The sequence below is a fragment of the Chelon labrosus genome (genome assembly GCF_963514085.1).
Source record: "Chelon labrosus genome assembly, chromosome: 20".
NCBI classification, from domain to species: domain Eukaryota; kingdom Metazoa; phylum Chordata; class Actinopteri; order Mugiliformes; family Mugilidae; genus Chelon; species Chelon labrosus.
This window is the reverse complement of record NC_140353.1, coordinates 15286647-15311826: the sequence shown is the minus strand read 5'-3', so window position 1 is coordinate 15311826 and position 25180 is coordinate 15286647. Positions and strand designations below refer to the sequence as shown.

The 25180-nt window shown below is 42.3% G+C and overlaps 1 protein-coding gene across 5 annotated transcripts in view; it reads left to right on the top strand.

Annotated features, from left to right (window-relative positions):
• Positions 1–10152: 10152 nt before the first annotated feature.
• The window catches only part of dnajc17 (DnaJ (Hsp40) homolog, subfamily C, member 17), a 64752-nt gene continuing 49724 nt past the window's right edge, over positions 10153–25180 (top strand). For 4 of the 5 annotated variants that reach the window (XR_014699674.1, XR_014699675.1, XM_084569830.1 and 1 more), the window contains exons 1-10: positions 10153–10497; positions 17081–17150; positions 18521–18579; positions 18676–18763; positions 19048–19124; positions 19835–19952; positions 20597–20646; positions 22479–22556; positions 24364–24444; positions 25060–25179. Coding sequence is in view for 3 of the 5 variants with exons in the window: in XM_084569830.1 (XP_084425956.1) it covers positions 10417–10497; positions 17081–17150; positions 18521–18579; positions 18676–18763; positions 19048–19124; positions 19835–19952; positions 20597–20646; positions 22479–22556; positions 24364–24444; positions 25060–25179 (822 nt within the window). In the remaining 2 variants the exon portion in view is untranslated. The remainder of the gene's footprint in view (positions 10498–17080; positions 17151–18520; positions 18580–18675; positions 18764–19047; positions 19125–19834; positions 19953–20596; positions 20647–22478; positions 22557–24363; positions 24445–25059; position 25180) is intronic. The other variant, XM_084569829.1, reaches the window with a different exon arrangement.

Below are 25180 nucleotides of genomic sequence, written 5' to 3'. Positions count from 1 at the left end.
CTTGCTCTTGTGGATCTGTTGCTGGGGTTTCTGTTACTGTTAAATCATGACACTGTAAATGTAATACTAGCAGAAAATGCATTTAAAATATATCTGTCCACATTACGTTTTAATATATATGTGTATATACAGTATATTGTGATGTGCATGCAGAGGCGTCCGTTGTTGTTTTATTTTGAAGTCAGAATTCCCGGATTTCCGGTCCTGTTGCGCCTGCAGTTGTGCAACTTGAAGCTGTTTGTGATGCCGAGTGCAGCCCTCCACCCACACTCCCCACCCCAGCAGCAGGACCTGACCCCAGGCATACAGAGGAGCTGCTGAAGGGAAATGATTTGGTTCAACAAATCAGCCAGCCCCTCTTGACGGAAGAAGATGCAGCAAGATAGCACAATCCCGTTATGCTCTTGAGTTTAACGTGGTTACACCTGAAGACACAATGTCCAGACTTGAGGTGGTCTGACTCCCCCGAAGAGCATTGTGTTTTACTTGGGACAATATTTTCCCCTGAGGAATGGCACATATTTACAAAAATCTTCAATGGCAACACAATAAGCCGATCTTTGTTTATTTCTCCCTCATTCACTACATGTAGGAGTCTGCAGTAGAATTTCTCATTGTAAATCAGACAACCCCGTTCCTGTGTTGAGAAAGTGCAGCGGTGCATTGTTCCCTCTCCTTTTGTGACTCGGGGCTATTTAACTTGCTAGGATTTCACCGCCTCAGAGAATGGCAGCCATACGGGTGTTGCATTGTTGCTCAGCTTAAGGCTCCCTGATGGTTTGCTAATGTAAAGGAGAGCGGGGCTTCCATCAGGAAGACCACTGAGAGGCGGGCAGCGTCAAGTTACCACACCAAAGAATACCCTGAGATGCTGTGTTTCCAACCTGTGAAGGCAGTGAGGCTGCTTTGTTTAGACAAAAGCCTCCAGAACAAATATTGCAAACTCATCCTGAATGGGTGCCCAGCCAAGCTCGTTGAACAGGATCGCGAAAGTGTTTGATTAAAAGTCAACATTGCTGCGATGCTTCAGTCTGTTTTAGCCAGTCGCAGTCATTTTGGTTTAGCTTAGTTCACAGCAAGTGGATTTTAGTCATTATTTAAGTCAGAAACTTGTCCCGAACCCGAATCCTCACCATTAGAAATGTTGTGAATGAATGAATTCTATACAGGAGGCAAGTAACAAAGCTTTTCAGTGTAAACATCCTGAGAGAAGCCATTGTTCTGAATGTGTTGATCCCAATATGCTAGAACAATCTACCAAGTAGCTTCCTCGCGACCTTTCATTTTTAGATTGAAGAAACGGAGAGCTGTTGCGAGACACGTCAGGACACGTTCCTGAGTGCTTACAGGAAATTATGCACTGACAGCTCATTTTGGATACAAGGAAAAAAAGTATTATCACTTAGTCACAGGCAGGCTCATGTCCGGAAAATAAAAGCACAAAGTCATCTCTTTTTTGGATGTTTTATGAAATGAATTCAATGCAGACACAATAGATTTTGTCACCGGGCGCCTATAACCAGATGCTGATGTGACACTCAGCCAGCTGTGCGATCACAGCTGTTCCTTTAACATTTGGATCGTGTTCATTTCCTAAAATCAAATGAATCTTTGTATTCAGCCGAGTTGTTTCTCTTCTTGTCAGTGACTAAATGAATCCTAAAGGGATACAGCTTGTTGCACATCATTATGAAACAGCGCACACTCACACGATTACTGTAAATATTTGATGATAACTGCACTCGAGAAGAAGAGGCTGCCTAGCCAAGGGCAGAAGAAGATAATAATAAGACAGCTGAACTGTGACTATGACATTTCCATGAATGTTTTCTTTGTTCTCTCCCTACCTTTGTTGTCATTTTTGATAGTGAGTTCAAGTCTAAATTCATGCAATGTTTCTTTAAGGGAATAATGACTTGGTGGCAAAGCTAATTTTTGAGCTGAACTGATCCAAATCTGTGGTATTTTCCATTGTGCTTACCCAGTCTTGCCCAACAACACTATTATCAAAGTATGCACACAACTACTGGCAACAAATGCAGACCGTGACGCTATAACTCTTCATGACAGCAGGTTATGTAGTATGCAGTATTTGATACACCTGAACTGTATGTCACAGATATTTGCAGTGGGCCCAAATAGCCAGTTATGCTGCAGTTGTGGCCTTCTCCACAGTTCTTAAACAACACCTATAGATAGTACTCCTTAGGTGGACGACATTATGATTTACCTAAAATTAGAACCCATGGCTCACTTAAAGGTTCTTACGTATCTGTGTTGGTTTTTAAACTATTGATTTATTTCTTATTTGACTATTTGGGCAGCTGTGTGGACCCTGTTGGTTTATTGCTATGATCCACATACACAAAATTCACTATAAGGAATAGAATACATGGCCATTTGAATGGCCATATTCTGTAATGATATTTTACTCTTATGATAACTGATCTTGTTAGCACTGCAAAATGTTGAACTGCTGTAGAAATCTAATTTTCTTGCACTGCGGTCATCTTTCATGCCGTGACAGTATATAATATTATATGGCATATGTTAGGTTTGGTTCCTGGGTTCGAATCCAGGCAGACTGGACCCCTTCACAGGACAAGCGGTTATGGAAGATGAATGAAGATGAATGTCAGACTTGGAAAATCTTTTAAATTGACAAACATCACATGTGCATTTCATGGCACAGAACCCTCAGGCAGTGATGTCACAACCGTTGCTTTGAGCAACATTCTGAAGAACCTTTATATCTACCTGCCATTGCAAGAAGACACACCCACTCTCACTGATAGTCATACTGCAGTTAGGAGTATTTCCCCGTCACTTTGACAAAACCTTGAAGAGACTTCGAAGAAATGAGTTGCAACGAACAGTTCTGTTGGTCCCTGTTGTCCAGAGGATCGGTGAATGACATGGACTTCCTCCAGAGACACGGAGACACAGCGGCCAGCTTCAATGCCACCAGTGGGAGCATGCAGTCCAACAATGAATAGCTCTGTTGCTCACTGCCATCCAGTGGATCGTTCCCTTCAGAGAGGAGCAACTTGGAGGACGCAAGCATGGTCCAACATCATGGCTTCTATGACGGACTGAACGAGGCTATGAAGTTGTCAAATGAGACAATGAGCTTTGACAGTCCCACACTACAGCAGCTAATTCAAGCTCTCAAGACAAACCTGAAAGAAAACACCACAGTGAACAGGTTGAATGAACTGAAAGCTGAATATGAAGCTGTGATACAAGAGCACGAGGACCTCTGGAAAGAACTTAAAGACCTGGAGGGGCAAGTCCAAAAAGAAGCAGTTCTGGAAGAAATGTGTGTCGCAATGAAACATGCAACAGAGGAAATGAGCCAGCAGAACAAGGCCATGGAAATGGACATCCGTGAACTTAAGAAGACGCATCTTCGTGTCATAGCTTTGGATGACTCCTACAATGCTGCAAAAGCAGAGAATAACACCATTAGCGGACAGAATGACGCTCTGCAGCAGGAGATTCAGGATATCTACAGACAGATCCAGAATGAAGAAGTTTTGCACAAGATCAACATGACGCCCTGCAGCGGGAACTCCAGTCTATCCTCAAAGAATATGAACAGTCAAAAGGCTGGGGTATCCTGTGGGCTGAAACGACGGAGCATATGGACAAGTTAACAAGAGACAATGACGCTTTACTCGGGCAGATCCAGGTTGTCAACGATCACCTCAAGATCAGCAAGACTTTCAAAGACAAATACAAAGAACTGCAAGCTGAGGAGAAAGCCATGCAGGAACATGGCAGAGTCCTCACTAAAATACATGCTGAGGCTCGAAGGAAACTCCAAAATGAAGGAGACTGGAAGTCCAAGTGCAGTCATCTGAAGGAGCAGGTTGATACCTTGAAGCAAGAAAATGACAGAGTCACTCAAGAAATCCTAGATACCGACGAGAATTATGCCTTCAAGGCAGAATACAAGTCACTGAAGGCAAAGAAAAAAACTGCAGAGAGAGCATCAGGCGCTGAAGACAAAGCTCCTGAAGGAGCAAGCTTTGGAGGAGAAGACCAACAAACTAAGAGAAGAAACCAAAGCCCTCGGGAGATCAGCTTGTGTGCTGTTCTCTTACGTTGAAAGCATCCGCAAAAGACTCAAAAGTGAAAAGGTTCTTGGTCTCACGTATGAGTCACTGAGAATGGACAGAGACGCCATGAGCCGGCACAACAACGTCCTTCGTTCAGAACACCGAAAGCTTCATAAGAAACTGAGCAAAGAAGAAGTTCTGGAGCACAAGCGTGCAGCGATGAGCAGAGAGACAGAGGACATCAGCAGACAGCACGACATCCTGGTGCAAGAAATCCAAGACCTGAACAGCTTCGACGGAGCTCTGCTGTTTCAGAATGATTGAAGAGGCCATCATGTTGCTCTGTTGTTCTGTATTTTTTTAAACCAAAATCTTTACAAATTGTGGTTTGAGTTTAGCAGCCATACTCTGAACCAGGCTGTTGCAGGATGTGATGCTGTGGAGAAAGATGCCATGAGTCTGCATGATGATGTCCTGCGCAGAGAACTCCGAGAGCTTAATAGAAAAATGAAAAGTGTGCAGCTATGTACACAGAGAAAGAACGAGACATTGTCTTCAGATGTTTGAAATAAGCTAGGTCTACCCCAAAGAGGATGTCATCTGGAAGGCAACATGTGATGCCTCAAAGACTTTAATCTTAGAAAACTACGCACATGTATTAACTACGCTTGTACCAAAGATTAGAAGTTATCCTTTCTCTTTCCAGAGTGGAGTGATGAGTTGAAGGGAAGAAGTGTAAAAGAAAGAACCTTCTGGGATGAGAAAAAGAAAGTAGTTCTGGTCTCAGGTAAAGCTATATGTAATGTATTTCTTGTTTTTATGGCTAATAAATCAACACATTTAAATGATTTGAAAACGCTGCCTCTGTGTCACAAGGCCTTGAAGACTGGACTGCCATCAAGAAGGTAAAAATTGGCACCACGCCTTCTGAATGCCACCATGCGCCTTTAAAGACCTTAGTTTTTAGTTTCTAGTCATCTGCTGCCAGGTATGAACGTTTTCTGTGTTTTTTCGGGCGAAAGCAGCGCTGTCAACTCTAAAAAAGGAAGTTGAAAGTTAAGTCTACCTCTGGCACACAGTGTGACCGTAGCACCACGCGGTTTATTTCTCTCTAACTCGCCTCTCTTTGTCTGTGATAGTGGGACGATCCCACCAGCAAAGTCACCAAAGTCACTCACGTTCTCTCTCAGCTCTATGCCACTAACAGCTCCAGTTCTGTCTCGGTGACTGAAACCCAACACACTGTTGTTATTTTTCCGCACCCTTTACATCCTTCAAAACCACCCCACTGCTTGTTTGGACCTTTAAAACATGTTCTTAATGATATGACAACCATGTATTTATAGAGTGATTTATGATGCTGATTCATTTTTTAGTCTTTTATGTCTCAAGATAACTTTCAAAAATGTGGTGTGATCCCCTCGAGCACTCAAATACCCCAAAAAGCCCAGAAGGCTCAGTGAGGCATTTCTAGGAAAACTAAAGAGGGACTGTGTACGTGCACACCTGTTAAAGAACAGGACAAAAAGCAGAGTCTGCCCAGATAAACCACCTTATCCCTGATAGAAATGGACCATTCAAGGAAGCAAACATCTTTCAAAATGTTTGATATATAATTGTGCAAGAACCTCCTTCTAATATTAGCTTATTTCTCACAATTTGGAAAATACTAGCAGGAGACGTCTTCTGTGTTCTCCTTTTTCTGTGTACCCAAACCACTTAACCACATAAAGCAGAACTGCCACATACGTCAACTCATCACGCTGAATGGTCAACGGATGTCAGAATTTCATGCACAGCACCGACAAAGCTGAGATCATCAACTTCTAAAGAAATCAATTCATCTTCACAAGAAGAACAGGAAGGGATTAAATCAAATTAAAATCAATACAGCTTTAATCAGCTCAAACGATAAACAATCAGACGTACATATGTGTTTAGTTTCTAAACTGTGTTTCCACCTTGATTGAATTCTGTTCATGGTTTCTGTTGTCATGTGATCTGAGATAAAATGTGACTGAATGGAAAGCAACAGACTGGAGACAAGAGTCTGTTTGGAAAGTGTTTATTTGACATGAAGTAAGGTTTAAATATTAGCATGTGAATTTTTCACATAGCAGCAAGGATCAATGAATAAAGTGCTTTTTCTCTTCTTAACAGTGTCCTGTAAGGCTTCGTCCTGCCATGTTTGGATAAAAATGAATAGTAATAGTAGTATGAGATCATTAGGACTGTCTAAAGCCTGTCTTGTTTTTGCAGAAGTGTACAGAGGGCCGTGTCTGCAGGTGATCAAACACAAGCACGAATGTGAAATGCAAGGTGCGAGGCAGCACCTGGAGGTAATAAACACAGACGTGCTGTGAACTGTACTCATACAATGCAGACCATTTTATTACGCAAACCGATTACAGAACAGTCATACCAGTGTGTATCCCTCTATAATCTTTCGTATGATTAAATAAGTTCTTAGACAAGTATAAAACTAAACACTTGACAGTAGGTCAAAGACTGTTGGTTATAAGGAGGTGTGAATATATTTTGTTACTGCTCATTGAAGAATAGTGTAGAACCGTGAATAATGAAGGTTTAATACTCCTGACGTCAAATTAAAGATGTATCGCTGGAGTGGGTCGGAGCAGAGATGACAAAATTTCAGTGTGACGGTTCAAGGTCTTTGTGCGTTGGTGGTTCGAATAAAGGACTAAAGTCCCTGGGAATGTTGTTTTTATATCTGTAAATACTCCCTGTTGGAAGAGCTCAGAAATCAGGCCATAGGCAACCCGCTCTCAAACCAGGTTCAACAGTAGAAGCTTGGCTGTGCCGATTATCTGAGAAACGCGGAGTGTTCAGATACTAGGTTTCCACAGTGCTGTCAACTAACGACCTTTTGTAGCACGTCCACAGCGAAATGTCAGAAGAAAAACAGTTCAAACATGGCTCTAGGGGCCTGCTCTTACAGCAGACCTGGAAGTTCATAGAAGTAGGGATAGAACAAAAAGACAGAACAAAGGCTGAGGAAGAAGTATGAGAAGTGGATCAGGGAAGTGAGACAGAGGGGACTGCTGCCAGATAATGATGATCCAGGAATCACACCAGAGACAGCTGTGCGGAAATTAAATGTTATTCTGCAGGCTCATGAAACTACTGAAGAGGCATTTAATAACGCTGGGAAACCCAGAATAGGTAAACTAAGGACAAAGAAAGATAAGGCCGAACATTACTTCCCTAAAATAATAGTGAGATGATCAGGAAAGTGAAAGTGAAAGTGACTAATGAGGGATATGTGAGGTTGGAAGAAAAGGACGTAGAGTTATAAAGACAGCGCTAAAATGACGCCCTTAAGCAGGTGGAGTGGGCGCCTGCCTTAGAGCCTTTCACAAAGCAGTGGTGCGTTACAGATTGTGCATGGCAGACGTGAGGAAGGTTATTATTACTCAAAATTCTCTGTCCACGCTGGTAATGACAGAAGAGACTGCAAACACTAAAAACGTTCCTGACAAATCCCTACACACTGAACACCAGGAGGCCTTTCAAAATGCACTTAGAGACTTGTATCCAACGCAGTTAACAGCAGCCAAATTTACGGGCCTGCTATTAAAAGGACACAGCTGCTTATATAGACAGATGCATAGGAAAATGGACAGACATGATGGGAGCTGACCCCAGAAATAATGACCGCACTTCTGCTATTTTCAGAGGAGTAATATGGTCCTCAATAAGAAAGAGAGGCAGAGAAAGTAAATTCTGACACATTAGAGACACAACTTGTCCAGACACAGCTAAACGGCTTTAGAGACACAGACAATGAGCGTAAAACAAAACAAAACACAGCCACAAGTGCAAGCTCGCGCAAGCTTGTAACAGCCCCTCCTCCTTACGACACCATGACACCTGTGTCTCAGCCTTATGCCATGGCACCACAGCAGCAATATGTGTGGCGTGAATCACCATTCCCACAACAGAGAGGCCGTGGGTGTGGCTGAGGCCCCAGAACCAGATCTCGTGGTAACTATGGCAGCAGAGGCAGAGATAATGTTTGCTTTTACTGTGACAAACCTGGACACTGGGCCCGAGACTGCTGGTTGGCAGGAAGCCAACGTCAGAGATATAGTCCACCTCAGCAGCAGCCTCAACCGCTACCAGGTCCAGCCCCACCACACTCAAACCCTCACGGGTATATGCTCCCACAATGAGGGGGCCCAGGATGCAACCCTGAGGGACCCCATGATACCTAGGGATGTGGGAGGAACATGATGATGGTTGACACAGGCGCTCAATTCAGTTCAATAAATACTCTGCTGCCTGCATCCACCAAATACACCTCGGTTGCTGGATTCTCTGGGACACCTGAACGCCTCCCATTTTCCACACCTCAGAAATGCACACTTGCTGGACATTTTTTTTAATGTCCACCATGAATTTGACCCTAATCTCTAAAATCCAGTCTACTGATAATGGAACTTATGTCCTCGGTGCATACCGCTCCACTGACTCATGCATTCAAGGCCAATTGTCTATAAAAATTAACTACGCGATCTAGCTCAGACTCTGCACTCTCAAGCGTTTCTACCAAACTCACCCGTTCCTCTTTTAATAAGAAGCTGATTTTGGAAACTGGGTTTAAAGAAGTGAATCTCTGGCTCGGTTGGCTGTCTGACACCATGCAGGAAACCTACACCTTTAAGCCATGGAATGAGAATGTGTCTGACCGTATCACATGTTCTCAGCTAGACCCCAATTACAATTAGTGCCTCAGCATTTTAATGACTCGACTCCATTCTCGCAGCGATGCCATTTGGACATGCATGTGTTAGACACTCCCACCAATTGCACCTCGTTACTTTACGCTTTTCCCTTAGCGCCAGTCAAAGCTACGCCACCTATATTCACTCTCACTTAATTTAATTATACCTGCTTATGTTGTAATCACACAGAAGAAAAAAAAAATGGTAGTATTCCCGCTGCACAGTTTATGTTTTCGCATGACCTTATAAGCCAAACTAATTACTCCAGTTTTCCTAAAGCTCGTTCTGACATCTGGTGGTACTGTGGTGGTAAATCCCTAAGGGGGACGCTCCCACCCAATTGGACAGGAACTTGTGCTCTAGTCACCCTTGTGGCACCTCTAACCATCTTACCTGTTAGTCCATCTGATCTGACCAGCCATATTGATAATATTGCAAATTTACGTTATCACCAGAACAGACACACTTTTGCTGTTCACATCACGGATTGATGTGAAAAGGGGGAATTGCGAATGTATTTTGTTACTGCTCATTGCGGAATAGTGTAGAACCGTGAATAATGAAGGTTTAATACTCCCAACTTCAGTTTGACCTTAGAAGGCCCTGTATGTTGCACCAGGAAAAGAACATGGCCTACTAAAAGGAAACAGCTCGTTGAACATCATTATGAAACTGCGCACACGCACACAATTACTGTAACAATTTTTGATGATAACTGCAAACATTATTCCCGGCATCGGGGCTCTTCTCTGGTGCAGGGGTTAGAGGCCACAGCTGTGTAGCTACTTCTCATGCAATAAATTGTTTAACTTGAGATTGTCAAGATTCAAGTCTCCTTTTCCTCGGATTCAGTTTGAACATGCACAGTCGAGCAAAACTGGAACTCCGCAGACCTGAGCAGAGGACGCCATGATCTGAATGTAAATAAAGGTGGAGCTCGGCTACCCAGAATATAAACACATGGTGTAAACAGTTGTAAGAGCCTTCTGCCAGTAAAACACGACTGATTCAGTGGTGCACACGCACACAAAACAATACAAATCTATTTAGGCAGTCTCTGTTGACAGATGTGAAAAAGCTACATTTTGTAGGAATACAGAAAAGAGTTTAGCTTTTTTTTAGACACTGGGTCGCTGCTACATAAGACATGTATCCACCAGGGAGCGCTCTCGTTTCATTGTAACAATCTGGTGATTATTATTCTTAATATAACACGTTGAGGGAGCGTTGGCAAATGGGGTAACGTACCTGCGTTTTTATTAAATTAAAAAACAAATACAAATTTTAAAAAATAAACACATTTCATGTATTCATATAATAATAATTGAGCGGAAACTGCTTGGTATTGAAGCATAAAAAAGAACCCGAAATGCTAAAATATACATCAGTAACGTTTCCCATAACCTGTCCCATAAGCCCGAGAGAACGAATCTGAGAAAAACTACATTTCCCGGTGTTTCACTTCACATCCTGGTTCAAAGGCCACGCGCCCTGGAACCCGGAACAACAACAGACAAGCAAGTCAGTCAAACGTTCACGTCGGAATAACAGCGTTAACAACCGCACATCAATATTTCCTCTGTAGCTATTGTAACAAAATTTTAGTAGATATGTCCGGAAAAGCAAAGGATATCCTGAAGCTGGACCTGTACGGTTTACTCGGCATTGAAAGCACTGCCACGGCGAAAGAGGTGCGTAAATTAGTTAGCCGTTAAAGCTAGCATTAGCTAATTGGCAAACCATGCACGACTGTTTAGATGCGCATTGCAGTTTGTAGAGGACTGTTTTGACAGACGTTTTATTTTCCGAGTGTTAAACGATAAATAGTCGCTGTTAGACGATATGGTGTCTGTAAGCTGGAGGCTTAGATAGCTTGCTAACGTGGTGCTTGTATTAGTGTGTGTTTGTGTCGTGTGTGCTTGTATAATAAACCAAGAAGTCTTTTTTTTCTTTATTTTTTAAACTAAAGTATGGGGTTGTTGATCCAGGAAGACGTTAGATAAAAAAAAGTCAGACAGAAGTCATAAAACAGACAAACCAATTAAAGGCTAAATAAGGTGCGATACACCGAAAAGGCCACTGAGTGGAGACGTTGTGTTAGGCAACTTTTTGTCATCACACTGTTACACAATAAACATAGGGCATTACTTTAGAGGTGAAGCTTTGAATATATAATGAATTCCATATTCTATATACACACACATACATACAGCAGGTAAAATAAGTATTGAAGACGCTGCTATTTTTCTCAGTAAATATATTTCTAAATGTGCTACTGACATGAAAATTTCACCAGATGTCGGTAACAAACCATGCAACCCACACATGCAAGGAAATCAAACTTTACATGTCCATAAATTAAGTTACGTGCTAAAAAAATGGAATGAAAAAGGGAAAAAGTATTAGACACAAGAAGAAATAGAGGTACAAAAAGGCATGGGAAGCCACGACACCAGCTGAAATCTATCAGTAATTAGCTATCCTGCCCCTTGTCAGTGCAAATTAATATCAGCTGGTTCAGTTCCAAATGATGGCCTGATAAAAAGGTGTCTCATTGCCAAGGTGTCACACAAGAAACATCTCACGAGGGGTAAAACCAAAGAGCTCTCTCAAGACCTTTGCAGCATTATTGTCGCAAAACATACTGATTTCATTGGTTACAGAAGCATTTCTAAACCTCTGAATGTTCCAGTGAGCACTGTTGGGGCCATAATCCGGAAGTGGAAACAACATAATTTCTCCATAAACCGGCCACGACCAGGTGCTCCTCGCAAAATGTCTGACAGAGGAGTTAAAATAATTATCAGATGGGTTGTCCGAGAGCCGAGGGACACTTGTGGAGAGCTTCAGAAAGACCTGGAATTAGCAGGTACAATTGTTTCAAAGAAAACAATAAGTAAAGCATTCAACAACCATGGTCTGTGTGCACGCTCACCACACAAGACTCCAAGACTCTAAAAAAACATGTTGAATCTCTTTTAAAGTTTGAACATTTAAACAAGCCTGTGAATTACTGGGAGAATATAGTCTAGTCAGATGAGACCAAAATTGATCAGGTCAAAACACCATAGCAACAGTGAAGTTTGGAGGTGGGAACATCATGTTGTGGGTCTGTTTTTCAGCGTACGACGCTGGCAAACTTCATATAACTGAAGGAAGGATGAATGGAAAAATGTACCGAGACATTCTTGATAAAAATCTGCATCATCTACCCGGATGATGAAGATGAAATGAGAGCAGACATTTCAGCAGGACAATGATCCCAAACACACAGCCAAGGAGACTCTCACTTGGTTTCAGAGAAAGAAAATAAAGCTGCTAGAATGGCCCAGCCAATCACCTGACTTAAATCCAATAGAAAATCTATGGAAAGAACTGAAGATCAGAGTTCATGGAATAGGCCCACGGGACCTTCAGGATTTGAAGACTGTTTTTGTGGAAGAATGGGCCAAAATCACACCTGAGCAATGCATGCAACTAGTTTCTCCATACAGGAGGCATCTTGAGCTGTTATTCCCAACAAAGGCTTTTGTACAAAGTATTAAATAAATTTAAGTAAGTGTGTTTAATACTTTTTCCTGTCTCATTCCATTTTTTTAACATGTAAGGTTTGATTTATTTTCATGTGTGGGTTGCATGGGTTGTTACCGACATCTGTTGAAATACACACACACATATATATGAGTTTAGTTTATGTTTATTATGTTTAGGTTATGTTTATTGCTCAATTTATTTGATTATCTAAAAAGCTGAAAAGTATTATGACATCCAAAGTAAAGGCATTGATCCCGTGGACAAACAATTTGTAAAGGGTTAAAAATGTGTGCTCTCCTCTTCATAGCTTAAAAAGAATTCTGCTTAAGTAATATTTACGTCTATATAGAATTTCAGTGAACACGGGGATGATTCCCACCGCCTCTATTTTATTTCTCAACCCACATCGGTTGACCATGACTTCCTGAATCCATCCCTTTCCCTACAGCCACTGCTCCTCGCAGTTTAACCATCCACAATCCACAGGCCTGAAGGGAACTTAAAATCGCTGCCAAAAGGAGGGAAGAAGTTAATTTCTTAATTGGATTTCAAAGTTCTGTCCTCCCCAGAGGATTATCCTCAAGGAAGTTAGCGGTTGTGGCTTGGGCCAAATTGTGGCTCCAAAGCGGAGAAGGCTGGTTCTGTGAGGTCTGTTGATGGTCGAGAGAGATAGTGGGTTTGTGCGTATGTGTAGTGCATTGGGTCTTGTGGGGTGGGGGCTGTAAAATCAATCAAGTGTGTGAACGCAGATGTCATCAGATGGGCTACTTATCCCAGTTGTTTTGCCCGCTGCTCTGTCACCACTATTAGGCATGTTGTTTATCACAGAGAAAGGGAAGGAGCTCATCCCAGTGTGGGTTTAGCCACATCTTGTAAAACATTGCTTTGACGTAGAGGTTTTGCATTCTGCATATCCTCCTGGTTCTATTTAGCATCTCTTTCTATGATCACCGCTGTTGACCGTCCTCCGTGCTTGGGTGGCTGATAAATTTTGAGGAAACTGGCACGTCAGTGCTTATGATTTAATGACTACAGATGACTGAGGTTTGCTTTATGATTGTAGTGCTAAGGGAGGGTTTTGCTGCAGGCTAGCCACCATATAAAGAGTTCTACCTACCACAGATTGCTTGGTGAAACAATGTCAACAGCCAAGACCACACAAAATTTCCCGTGGCTTTTTTAGCTACTTACATTTTAATGTACCTATTACCTAATGTGTTGCAGTGTGTGCAGTGACTACATGCCTGCATGATTTACTTCCAGACAGAATATCCAAGGACAGGTGCTTGCATTGTGTAACAGCTCTTTGTAAACTAATTTCTCAAAGTGATGAGATACATCTTTGCGTATTTACTTAGTGAGGGTAGGTAGACTGAGCATCATCAGAGATGCAACCTGGAGTTTCAGGTTTTTCCATATCATTTGGTCATGGATTACTGTTTTACATCAGAATTTTTTTTTTTTACAAATAATTACAAAATAATTTATTATTAGTTCAGTAAAAGTTAACATGGGTTCATTATTTGTATTGATACAATTTCATTGCAAGAATGCCTCAATTCTGAAATGCAGCCCAGCATGGCTGGAGGTTTGGTCATTCTCAGTGTCTCACTGTTTCTCTTGGTTATATGCATTCTTTCATTTTTCTTTTAACTTTCTCTGCTGTTTATATCGTTTTTGCCCCTGTCCTGGTCCTCTGCTTCCTTCTTCCTGTTTTCGTCTTATGATTTTCCTCCAGCTGATAATGTCCTGTAAAAAGCAGAGCATTGTAATTAAGGAGGATGGGCCCATGGCAGATCAGGCAGCTAATCAGCCACACAGGCTAGGGGCCCTACCGGGGCCGTGCTGCGGCTACACCAGGACCAGTTTGTCAACTATAATTGGCACCAAAGGCTGGTGTAATGAAGACAAGATGTGGGCAGGCAGTTAAGACTGTGGCAAACGGGGATCAGGGCGGCTGAGAGGGTCTTGTTTTTCACAAGGCACTAACCATTAGGCTACTGTTGGCCTGCTGCCGCTAGATTGTAGTATTTTCCTGATTTTGTGGGAAGTAGTTCATTTTATCCCATTCAGTTTGTCTCATACATAACACAAGGTAAACTGGCATGTGGCAGCATAGAATAATTAAAATCTGAGAAAGAGAAGACACTGTGGAATTAAATAATCATCTGTAAGCACAACAGACAGCAGTTGTTTTCAGCCAAGGAGTTGTTATGGTTTTCTTTTTTTCCCCTACTTGTAATCGATTCAAGAGCCAGACCTCTAAGGTCATGGTGAGATGCACAAAGATAATTGCTACAGCAATTGACTGGATTAGCTCTGTAAGAAGATGCCACTCGATCTGAGAGCTCTTATCCACACATGTGCAAACGTCTTCAGATTGGCTGCTTTTGCTTCTAGTTTGTACAACCAGCGGGCTTCAAGGTCTTCCAGCATTGATTAAGGCTTGCGTGTTACAGCATTGATGGGAGTAATCATGCATTATTTAACAAAACAGCACTGTAGGCTCAGTTGAGACAAGATACGAGAGCATGAAGGATGCAAGAGGGAGTGAATCGGATAAGGAGGGAGGGGGAGTTGGACAGAGAGGACGGTAAGATAATGAACAGAAATGCAGAGAAGTGTGTGTGAACTGGAGCTTAAACTTAACAACGATGAGACCATAATGATGACATGCGGTGTGGCAGTTCTCCACCGGTGATGACAGGTTGTTCTTGTCAAACTTCTCAGCTGGCTAAACTTTTGTCCCGACAACGGCAAACATCTGCTGTGTTTACGGAAGATGTGGAGACGTTTATCTTGTCAGCTGGCTGCAGGTGATGAAGAACATGCGAAGCAGACTGAACGTGAGAAGAGAGCACGAGATGACCTCGTAAATGGTCAGCTCTAAGGCTGTATACTGCAGGGGGCTAAATATCTCTTCAGAACACAATAGCTTCCATAATGGCTTTGCTTCTCTTCATCTCAGAGACAAACAGCGTTTTCATATGTGGATGAATGACAATAACGTTGAATCTTTGAGCTTTAACTTACTAAAAGGCTTTGGAGAGATTTGGCCAAATCAATGATGGAGAGCATGTACAAAAGAAATGGGAGAAATAGACAGCGGGAGGCTCAAAAGGGGATGCAGACTTAGGCCAACCATAAGCATATGTGTTTGGCTCTAGTCCACAGCCCTGCGTGTCAGTCTCAATCTCTTGGTAGGCTCTGTGTGCCAAGCAGCGAGACTAAATATCCCTTAATGATGTCTAGTCTCTCGAAGCCCTCTCAGTGAACCAGGTTCTCATTTACCACTGGAACTAAAATCCAGTCAAGATAGAACGAAGTACTTGTGACATTTAGGAGCTGTCTGAGCCACAGTAATCTCCAGAGTGTGCTCTCTAGAGACTTGTTGGATTCATATAATCGTGCGGAGTTTTAGCTCTTGTACCTTGGACAGTGGGCATCCAGCCTAATGTGCCTAAGTTGAGTGTCATGGAGCCTCTTTGGAGTTGTTGTTAAACAGCCTAGACACTGATGGATTACACCATTCTGCTTAGTTCCCTTATAGTTGAGTTCTGTTTCAACCCCTGTAAAGCCAGCTCTGTATGCTTTGGCATGCATTCCAAAGATAAAATTGTGCAAAACAACTTGCAGGGAAACTTTGCATATGCCAGAGCACAAAGTGTCCAATGAAAACGTTTCCCAGGCACGGAGAAAGGAGCTCCCAGTTTTTGCGGCCCGTAGCACGCTGGCAGGAGATTGATTTGCGCTAAGGAGCGAGTACGTGAAAACACGCAGAAAATTGGCATGGCTTATTAAGTCTGGTGAGAATGTGTATGTGTCAATGTATGTGTTTCGTCTGGGATGTATGTGCCAAATCCTTAGCATGCGATGTATATGTATATATGTGCATGTGTTTTTTGAGGTTGTGTGCGGAAAGCTTGCACTCTACAGCCCCCTCTGGTCTCCATGGAAAGTTTTTCCGCTTCCCTTCTTTCACCAAAGAAGCAAACATCTAATGAAAGCCACCTTGCCATTAACTGGTCCCTAGGAGGACCAATGAATGGTTAGCATTCCAAGCAGTGACTCAAATTTTAAAAAATCAGCTATAACTAAAACCTCACATGACATTACAATACTCCAAAGTATTGTTTGGTTTTTCCACTTTGGTATTCTAAACCCCAAAGGTTTTGACTACTAGCCTAAGATATTAATGATGTGTGACTGTTTTTGCGTGTGTTATTGAAACGTATTGTTACATCTTTATTTAATATTGTATGAATAAAGATTGTCTAGTTTGAGGTTGCACCTTAGGCCACATTTATCTTGCAAACTGGCAGTGGGCTTGAGAATAGTTTGGAATGCTTGTGTGTCTAATTCATGGTGCAGTGCACAGTGTCACGGTGGTTAGAAGCCATTAACCAAGTGTGAAAAGGTCAAGAAGCAGAGGATTAGCTCAGGTGTTGATTCGATCCAAACTACACAATCCCTGATTTTTATGTGCATGCAGACCACGTTTCAGCCCAAATGTTTTAATGTGACACTGCGACCGATCGTGTTTGCCATCATTTCAGTGGGACCATCAGTTTTTATTTAGACTTTGGGTTTCAGGGCCAAGGGATGAAAAGATAAAGATAATTAATTGTGAGGGTAAGAGAGTACACAGTGGCCAAAATCTGCGCTTAACTGGATGATTCGCTCTCTCTGTGTCTTATTCAGCCTCATTTTCCACTTTGCATTTTTCTGTTTCTCTCCCAGATCAAGAAAGCTTATCGACAGAAAGCCTTGACATGCCATCCGGACAAGAACCCAGACAACCCAAAAGCAGGTGAGTGTGCCAGTTACTGTGTTTCTTTTTCGCTGTGTCTCCATTCTGAACCACAGACCAGTGCCATTGTTTTCTGAATAATTTGTTTTAATCGTCTGACTGAGTGGCCGTCAAGAACCAAAGTGGCACCCTCGGCATGGTAAACTCTGTCAGACAGCTTAGCCAAAGCCTTATGTCGCAAAGCTAACCAGTGGGTGTTTCTCCCGCTGGCTTTCTAGCCAGACAAGACAAGCCAAACATCGCTAGCACCACGATCACCACAAGTGTTTCCACACTTCATCCACTTCACTTGGGGTCATCGCTTCGCGTGCAGCCTGTAGCCAACCTGCATGTCAACAATTAGACCAGGAAATAACAATGTAGCTTTTAGTCAGTCGGGGGAAAAAGCACCTTGGACAAAAGGCTGGTCGTGGGGTATGTTTTCAAGTCAAGTTTATGTGGTTGCTGGATGGTTCAGACAATTCCTGATTATGTCAGGGGGAAAAAAAATAGGAAATTGGTAGGGTTGGGAGAGTGAGAGGGATAATACAAAAGCAGGGGGTCGGTTTCCCAGAAATGGAAAAGAAGTGGTTTGGAGGGCCTCAACACTTGAACCCGCACATCAACTGACTTCGTATCTATCGCACGAGAGCAGAGCGAGTCTTTGGACTTGCTTCCCTTCGGGAGAAAGTTCTATGCACGTATGAGGTGACTTAGGGGTCATGATTCTTCACTAAGTGACGACACCCCCCAATATGCCTCATTCTCCTCAACCCCCGATGTTGTGACACTCTTGAACTGCCTGGTGGGCATGGCAGGTCCCCTCCCCACCACTTGAATTTCATTCCATCCCATTATATGCGTGCAGGTAACCTGACCGCCTTTGCTGGCAGCACCATCTCCAGAGCCTTCTGTTAGTGTGCACTGCCAGTCCCCACAGGGAGTAACAGTATCGGTCTGTTAGGCCTTCCCATAAGTGAATGATTAAGCCTGGCCAGTATAGTGCAGCAGTCTGCCGTTTGTAGGACGAGCTGGGGGGATTGTGGTCTTCCAGTGTACATTTGTATGTATGTGTGTGTTAGATGAAAACTGGAGTGGTGGTGTTTGCGGCAGTGGCCCTTAATGAAAGATGGATGGGGAGAGGCAAGGGAATGCACGATTTTGTCATTGGAGGAAACGGGTTTCGTGAGACCCGTGGCAAAATTTAATTTCTCAGTTTGTGTCAGTTCCTGCACATAATACCTCTTTTGGAAAGTTTCCTGTAGAAGTTGAACTCTGTTCTACTTTTCAGTCTGTATCTCACTGATAGTTACCAATATTAGATCTTTGTGAAATGTGTATTCAGTTTCCCAATTGTCTCTGTTGTCCCATCTGTCATCCCTTTCCTTTAGCGGAGCTCTTCCACCAGTTGTCCCAGGCTCTTGAGGTGCTAACTGATGCCGCTGCCAAAGTAAGACCACTGACGCCTCTCAACCCGCAAAAGAAAAACAAGTACACTGAGACAGACTGAGACACGATCCTTGATGGTGTCTAATGATGTTTTCAGGCCGCCTACGACAAGATTTGTGCTGCCAAGAAACAAGCAGAAGAAAGAAACAAGAAGCTAGATGATAAGAGAAAGAAAATCAAGCTGGGTGAGTCATTTTCCTACAATATCAGGGGTCTTAGTCTGCCGATATACTGGTATTGTATTGTGTGTTTTGGTCGTATTTAAATCAAGTTTTGTTAATCATATTACCAATATTAACATAACAATTACTTGGGTTGTCAGTATGAAATGAAATACAAGCAACTTAGAAAAAGGGACAACTTAGAAAATAATCAGTTTATTTAGCACTGTTGTGTTACCTTGAACAAAAGAGTTTCAGTATGATTATATGAAGACTATACGGACTCTTGCTTGTATGTGTTATGACAGACTTGGAGGCCAGAGAGCGACAAGCAGAAGCTCAGAGCCAAGAAGAGGTGCAAATCACTAGAACACTCGAAGAAGAGGTAAGAGACTTTATAGAAACCACACGAGAGATGATTTAGCACTGCACATTGGCTGGAGAGGGCGGCGAAAATTAAAAAATAAAACTTTAACTACAGGCGTCAGCTCTGTACCGGGAACAAGGTATTCCAGTGCATCCAGGAAACTCTGAAGCACACCCAGGTGCTTTTATTCTGCTTTTCGTCAAATACTGTTTCCTGATTGAGCTGAAGTCTACCAAAGACTTGGTTCAGGAACAAAGGCTCTATCTGAGCGAACCTTTTTTTTTTTTTTACAGACATGTCATAATTATCAGTAGGCCCATTAGGTGATATTGCATGACTTTATGCACTTTGTTCAGAAGGCCAATGATAAATAAAAATGGTGTGCATGCTTCCAAGGTGAGTCACAGTATGTGCTCATTGTGTTTAATGCATGTAAATGCGAGGCAGTGTTCCTTGGGATGGAGGAGGGAGGTAACCAATAGATGGCACTGTTCCATTTTCTGTCTTCATCAACATGTTAAGTGAAACAAGTGAAACAAAGTGGTTTGTATTCCTTCCTGGAAATATAGAATATAACAGAATCTTAGAAAGGGAGAGCAATTAGTCTGACATATTGTATTAGTGTTTTTGTTTATATATTTTATATAAACTTGTCAGTTATTGCATGCAGGTCTATTTGTGCACGTAACCTTACTGCATGGTGCTTTTTTGTTGCGTTTTTCTTCAAGATTGCCCGCTTAAGGGAGGAGGGATCGAGGCAGCTTGAAGAGGAACAGAGGCTCATCAGAGAGCAGATCCAGAGAGAACGAGAAGCACAGCAGCGAACCGGAGACTATACTCAGAGAAGTATGTCTACTTCTCAAGATTCACCAAACCAAACCAAATTCATTGTAGTCCTGTTCTGCCATGATAAATCTGGTTTGAGCCACCGAAGTCTTTTTACGATCCCAAAACCCCAGTTTCCCTGCCACCATACTGTCAGTCCAACCACAGCAGCCACCAGGCTCCTTGTGGCTCACCAAATATTATTCACATAATAGACAATAACAGTAACCCAACTTATATTTGAAGAGGTCTATTTTAGTTTCTTGGCAAGTTAGTATAGGAATACCAAGCACCACATATACACACATAGCTGTTTGTCAAGCGTTTGACCTCTTGATAATATTTTTTGCATTAAAATACTATGGAAGTGTGTGTATTTCAGGGAAGTACTGAGTCTAGGCCTTCAACTAGACCCCCTTTTTGTGGCTGGACAATTACTCATGCAGACTCAGCATGTCTTTTGAGAGTCTCTTCCATTTGCACGTACTCAGTCTTCTCCTGTATCAGCACTCTGCCTTTAAGACATTTAACATGTGACAGCCATTTTAAAAGTGCTGTCTACCTACATGGGTCCCTTGACTGCTTTCTTGGATACCTTATTTCCACAAAAACAATTGTTTCTTTGTCTCTTCACTGTCTCATCTCCCCCCTTATGCTTTTCCCAGACTCTGGATCGGAGAGATGTTCCAAGAGCAATGCAACCCCCAAATTAAAGGTAAGACTTTGGTCATGGGACAAGACTGTGCGGAAAGGTCAGGGTGAGGGTTGCAGTTGTTGGAGAATAAAGCAGGAAGATAGAAAAACGATGGCGGGTTCCCAGTATGCTCCAGCTGAGTGAAAGTGCAGGCCGAGCCTCTGTGGGGATTTTAGCCATTTGTATTTCATTATTTGCAGACCACATGCGCTGCCCCACCACTGAGCACACATGCTGTTATAACGCCCATTTCTCTAGAGTAGGCACGACGTTGTCAGGAGACCACTGTCTATGCCAAGAGAAGGCTTATTGTATTTCCTTCTGGAAACGGCAGCGTGTGCGTGTATTAACAGACACTGGGGATGTCAGCTAATGTATTTAGACATTAAATCTGGTTTTAAACTTTCATAGCCATCTAGTGCAGCAGTGTATTCCCTGACGTTTGTGTGCTCAGTTAGAAAAACAAACAGCAGCCAGACTGACAGAATCACAAATCATGTTTATGGGAACTTCATAGAACGAGCCGAGGGGCTGCTGAATGCTGTCTACAGTCAAAAGCTATTCAAACTTTCTGCTTTTACATACTGTTTGTGAAGGATGTCTATGTCAAATACCTGCATGTGATACTAAATCTCTTTATTCAAGTTTCCTAAATTTGATTGACGGTCTAATTAGACTATTAGAATGATGGACTCAGCGACTGTGTTCATGATTGACTGACTTAAAAATCCCTATTTATTGAAGTCCATCAGGCCTTGAAATGAACTTCAGTCCCCTTTGATATCATGACAGCTCTTTCATTTTTATTAGGTGGGTAAACATTAAATGCCATTTGGGCCGTTTCCACTAATATCTTTCCTATCTGTATATTTATTTAGACTACGAGCAAACACAGCAGTGCTGTGGGCTGAAACCACAGACATCACATCATGCAAATACTTTAACATCCTGTTTAAAGATTAATGAGTAAGAAGGTCATCAGTGGGTAGAGGGGACTGCTCTTGGAAGGCGAATGCACTGTTTCAAGTGTAATTGTTGGTTAAAACAAAAAAAAATAAAAGAGGCTATGTCGACTTTCCCAGAAATCACGGTTCTCTGACAATGAGCAGAAAGCTGGAGCTGAATCAACACTCACTGCTTGCCATTTATAATTCCACTCTGAGCAGTTGATGTGATATTGGCTGGACGCTGCTGCACTTTGAACATGGTTGTGAGAAATTACACAATATCTCTTTTTAGGGCGTATGGGAACTCGCAAAACAGCTTTTAGTAACAGGACTCAAAGCAAATAAAAATGTAGTATTTTAGGTTATTTCTGCTGCTCTTACGAGTAAAGTAGTTACACAGGAATGCATCTTTGTTGCTCAATTAAATGGGTTAAGCGGAGTTCAAACTAAATCTCTACATGCACCAAGGGTGAACCATCTCTGTTATTGTCCTGGCCAGAGCACATATGGGCATCAACCTGCGTTGGAGTACTTTGTGAATATCAGTGAGCGTGATTGTTAAGCAAGTGAATCACCATGGATTCTGCGGTTGTGTTAAGTTTCTCCTGTTTGTCCGGGACCCTTGGTATGAATGGAAATTGACTGCAGGTCTTGCAGGTGGTGTCATGGTGATGTTCCAAGAGCTTAACAATGTCTTTCTCCCGTAGCTCCGGTCTGTCCTGATGATTTTAGCAATCTGTGTCTCATCAGAGCCAAAGCTGCCTGGCACGCGTCGACTCCTCGTCAGCTGACTTTAATCAATTGCGCTGTAATGATCAGAGATTATCATGCACTTTTTTGGTTCTTGAAAGTCCTCGTGAGTAACATCGGCCTCTCCTTTCTGTCTTCTTTCTCTTTCTTTTTCAGTTGAAGTGGAAGTGTAAAAAAGATGACCAGATGAACGGAGGCTACACCCAAGATATTCTTTTGAAACTTCTACAAAAGGTGAACTGAACATTAAATAAGCAGAGCGCAGTGCTGCAAGACTAATGATTTACACTTAATTTGGCTTTAGGACTCCTGTTATTTTAACACAATACAGTATTATAGGATTAGAGTATCATTTTGGTTTGGCAATGTTGTACATTAGGAATCAGGACTGGTTTAGGGGGATTTTTTCATAAAGCTGTATGTAAATTATATTTTCATAAAATTATCCATGCCTACAGTGTATTGCTAAAGATGTATTGTCATCGCATAAAATCCCACAATGATAGAATTTTATCTGTACCCTTGCTGTTCCAAGGCAGTGCCTCGTGATACCAAACCTGCCTACAGAGTCTGACCATATTTGAGGTCTGTATGACATCAGTGCTGTAGATTGTTTTATTCTCCCCCTTAAACGTGGCCCATTAAGTTTTGTTGCAGTGAAAGTGCTGAGGGCAATGTTATAGTGCCCTTTTAAAGCCACGCACGGCATTGTTTGTGCCCCTCTTACCAGGTGATTAAGCAGTGCCAAGGGAGGCATTAGGAAATGTGCTCTTCTCATGCAACACAGCACCACCTTATGCCGTGATCCGTCACAAGAGCTTTTGGCGGGGTATAGGTTGGCCCGAAACGAGGATAGGGCAAGTGTCACTGACGTCAAGTCGGCTAGAAAAAAAACACATGAATTTCTCGTCTGCACGCATGCAATCGATATGGTCCCAGGCCGGGTGGGAGTAAAAACTGTTCGAAAAACAGTATTGTTGCTTTTCAATTTCTCAAGCAAAGGGAATGCATTTCAGGAAAAAAAAAGCTGTTTGAGATGGCAAGCTCCTCTGAGTGACAGCTATTAGTTTGGGGAAGTAGAAATAGCCACTGCTGTGTGGGAAAACGAGTATGATTCAGAGTATACGACCATGCGTACGTGTGTGGACTTGTGTATTTTGGCTGCTTAAAATAATACATCTTCGTTTAATAGGGAAAAATATGTTAAGATATTTATATTTTTTGAAACCAAGGCCTTTGGAGAGTCTCCTTTGTCACTGTTGGCTTGCTCCAGAGTGTCCTTAGTAAGGATTAGCATTCCTGGACTTTCCCGTTCCCAGAAAGCTAAATTTTTCCAGAATGACTTGTTAAAGCCCACATCCCACTACTCTTTGCTCCCAAGCACAGTTTTAGCTAGGCTGAGGTTAATGACAGATAGCCTTGGTTATAGCTGACACACCTAACCTAACCTAACCTTACAGTGAGCTCATTTCTGTCTTTTATTTATGGATCAGATTTTTGTCCACTCTGCCAAGGTATGTTTATACCCCTCCTCTTCTTCTCGCCATCCCACTCGGACAGAAATTTAACACTCTTCACCTTTTTTGGCGAACATTTCTCCTCTGTTCAGTTTTGTATCAGAGATTTGGATATGAGAAAAATTCAATTTCAGCCTTCACGCTAAAAGTATTGTTTATCAAATTCACTGGACAAGGAGCAGCTAAAATAATGACATCCAGTTTTGCTTCTAGTCTCTTTTGAGGTGTCACAGAGGTCTCAGTGTTTCACAAGAAGCTATTCGAATGCTGTTTGTAATATTACTGTCTTCGGCCCAAACATATAAACCCTATCATTAGGTCTAATAACCGAACACATACTGAATCCCAACTTGTATTCCAGAAGTCTCTTATTTGCACCAGTGTTTTGAATTTCTGACTCTGCATATGCTTTGTGTTTTCATGGTTATGGATTGTGCTGTGAAAGGAAATACTAATTCGAACGTTCTGCATCTTTCCTCTTGCTCCAATTGACTTTTCTTTCCTCTCTCCTTTCTTGCTCCTAGTACGGGGATGTTTTGAATGTGATTGTATCGACTAAGAAGAAAGGAAGTGCTGTGGTTGAATTTGCAACTGTGAGAGCAGCTGTAAGTACCCAACTCTAACCCAGTCAGTGTCCTCGTTCTGTTTTTTTTTTTTTTTTGGTAATTAAAATATTCTCCAAAGTAGACATTTGCATGGAACCACTTTTGTTTTACCACTCGCTCGCCAGGTCACCTGCTGCGTTTGATTACTACTAAGAATGACACCTGTCAGAGACTTCCGAGCCTCAGGACAGTCTCAATTGATGTTCTAGTCATTCTGTCCAGTACCCGTTTCTATGCTGATGGAAACCATTGGATGGAAGGACTTGAGCTGTCTCATTGTTCCCCACTGTCTGGCTCCTAAGGCCCTTTGTCATGGTGGTACTTTTTTGTTGTGGTTTCCTCACCACAGCATGCATACATTTCTGCCAGTCTTCAGGGATCTGGGCACAGGTTCTGCATTCTCTTAATTCTCCAGGTCCCAGTCTTTGTGCTGGACAAACTCAAATTTGTCCATGTGTTTCATCCCAGTACCCAGGTATAGGATGTATACATTACAACTTTTACAGAATACAGGCTTAGGAGGATTTTTTTTTGTCTTAATAAAATACTGGTGAATAAACCATCACCGTATGCACTCACAGGTTTATATATATATATTTTTGTTTTGTTTTTTAGGAGCTGGCTGTGAAGAATGAAAGTGGTTTGAGTGGAAACCCCTTGAAAATGTCTTGGCTTGAAGGACAGCCTGAGGTTCTTACCACAGCATCTCTATCTGGCCAGTTCATGTCTTCACAGG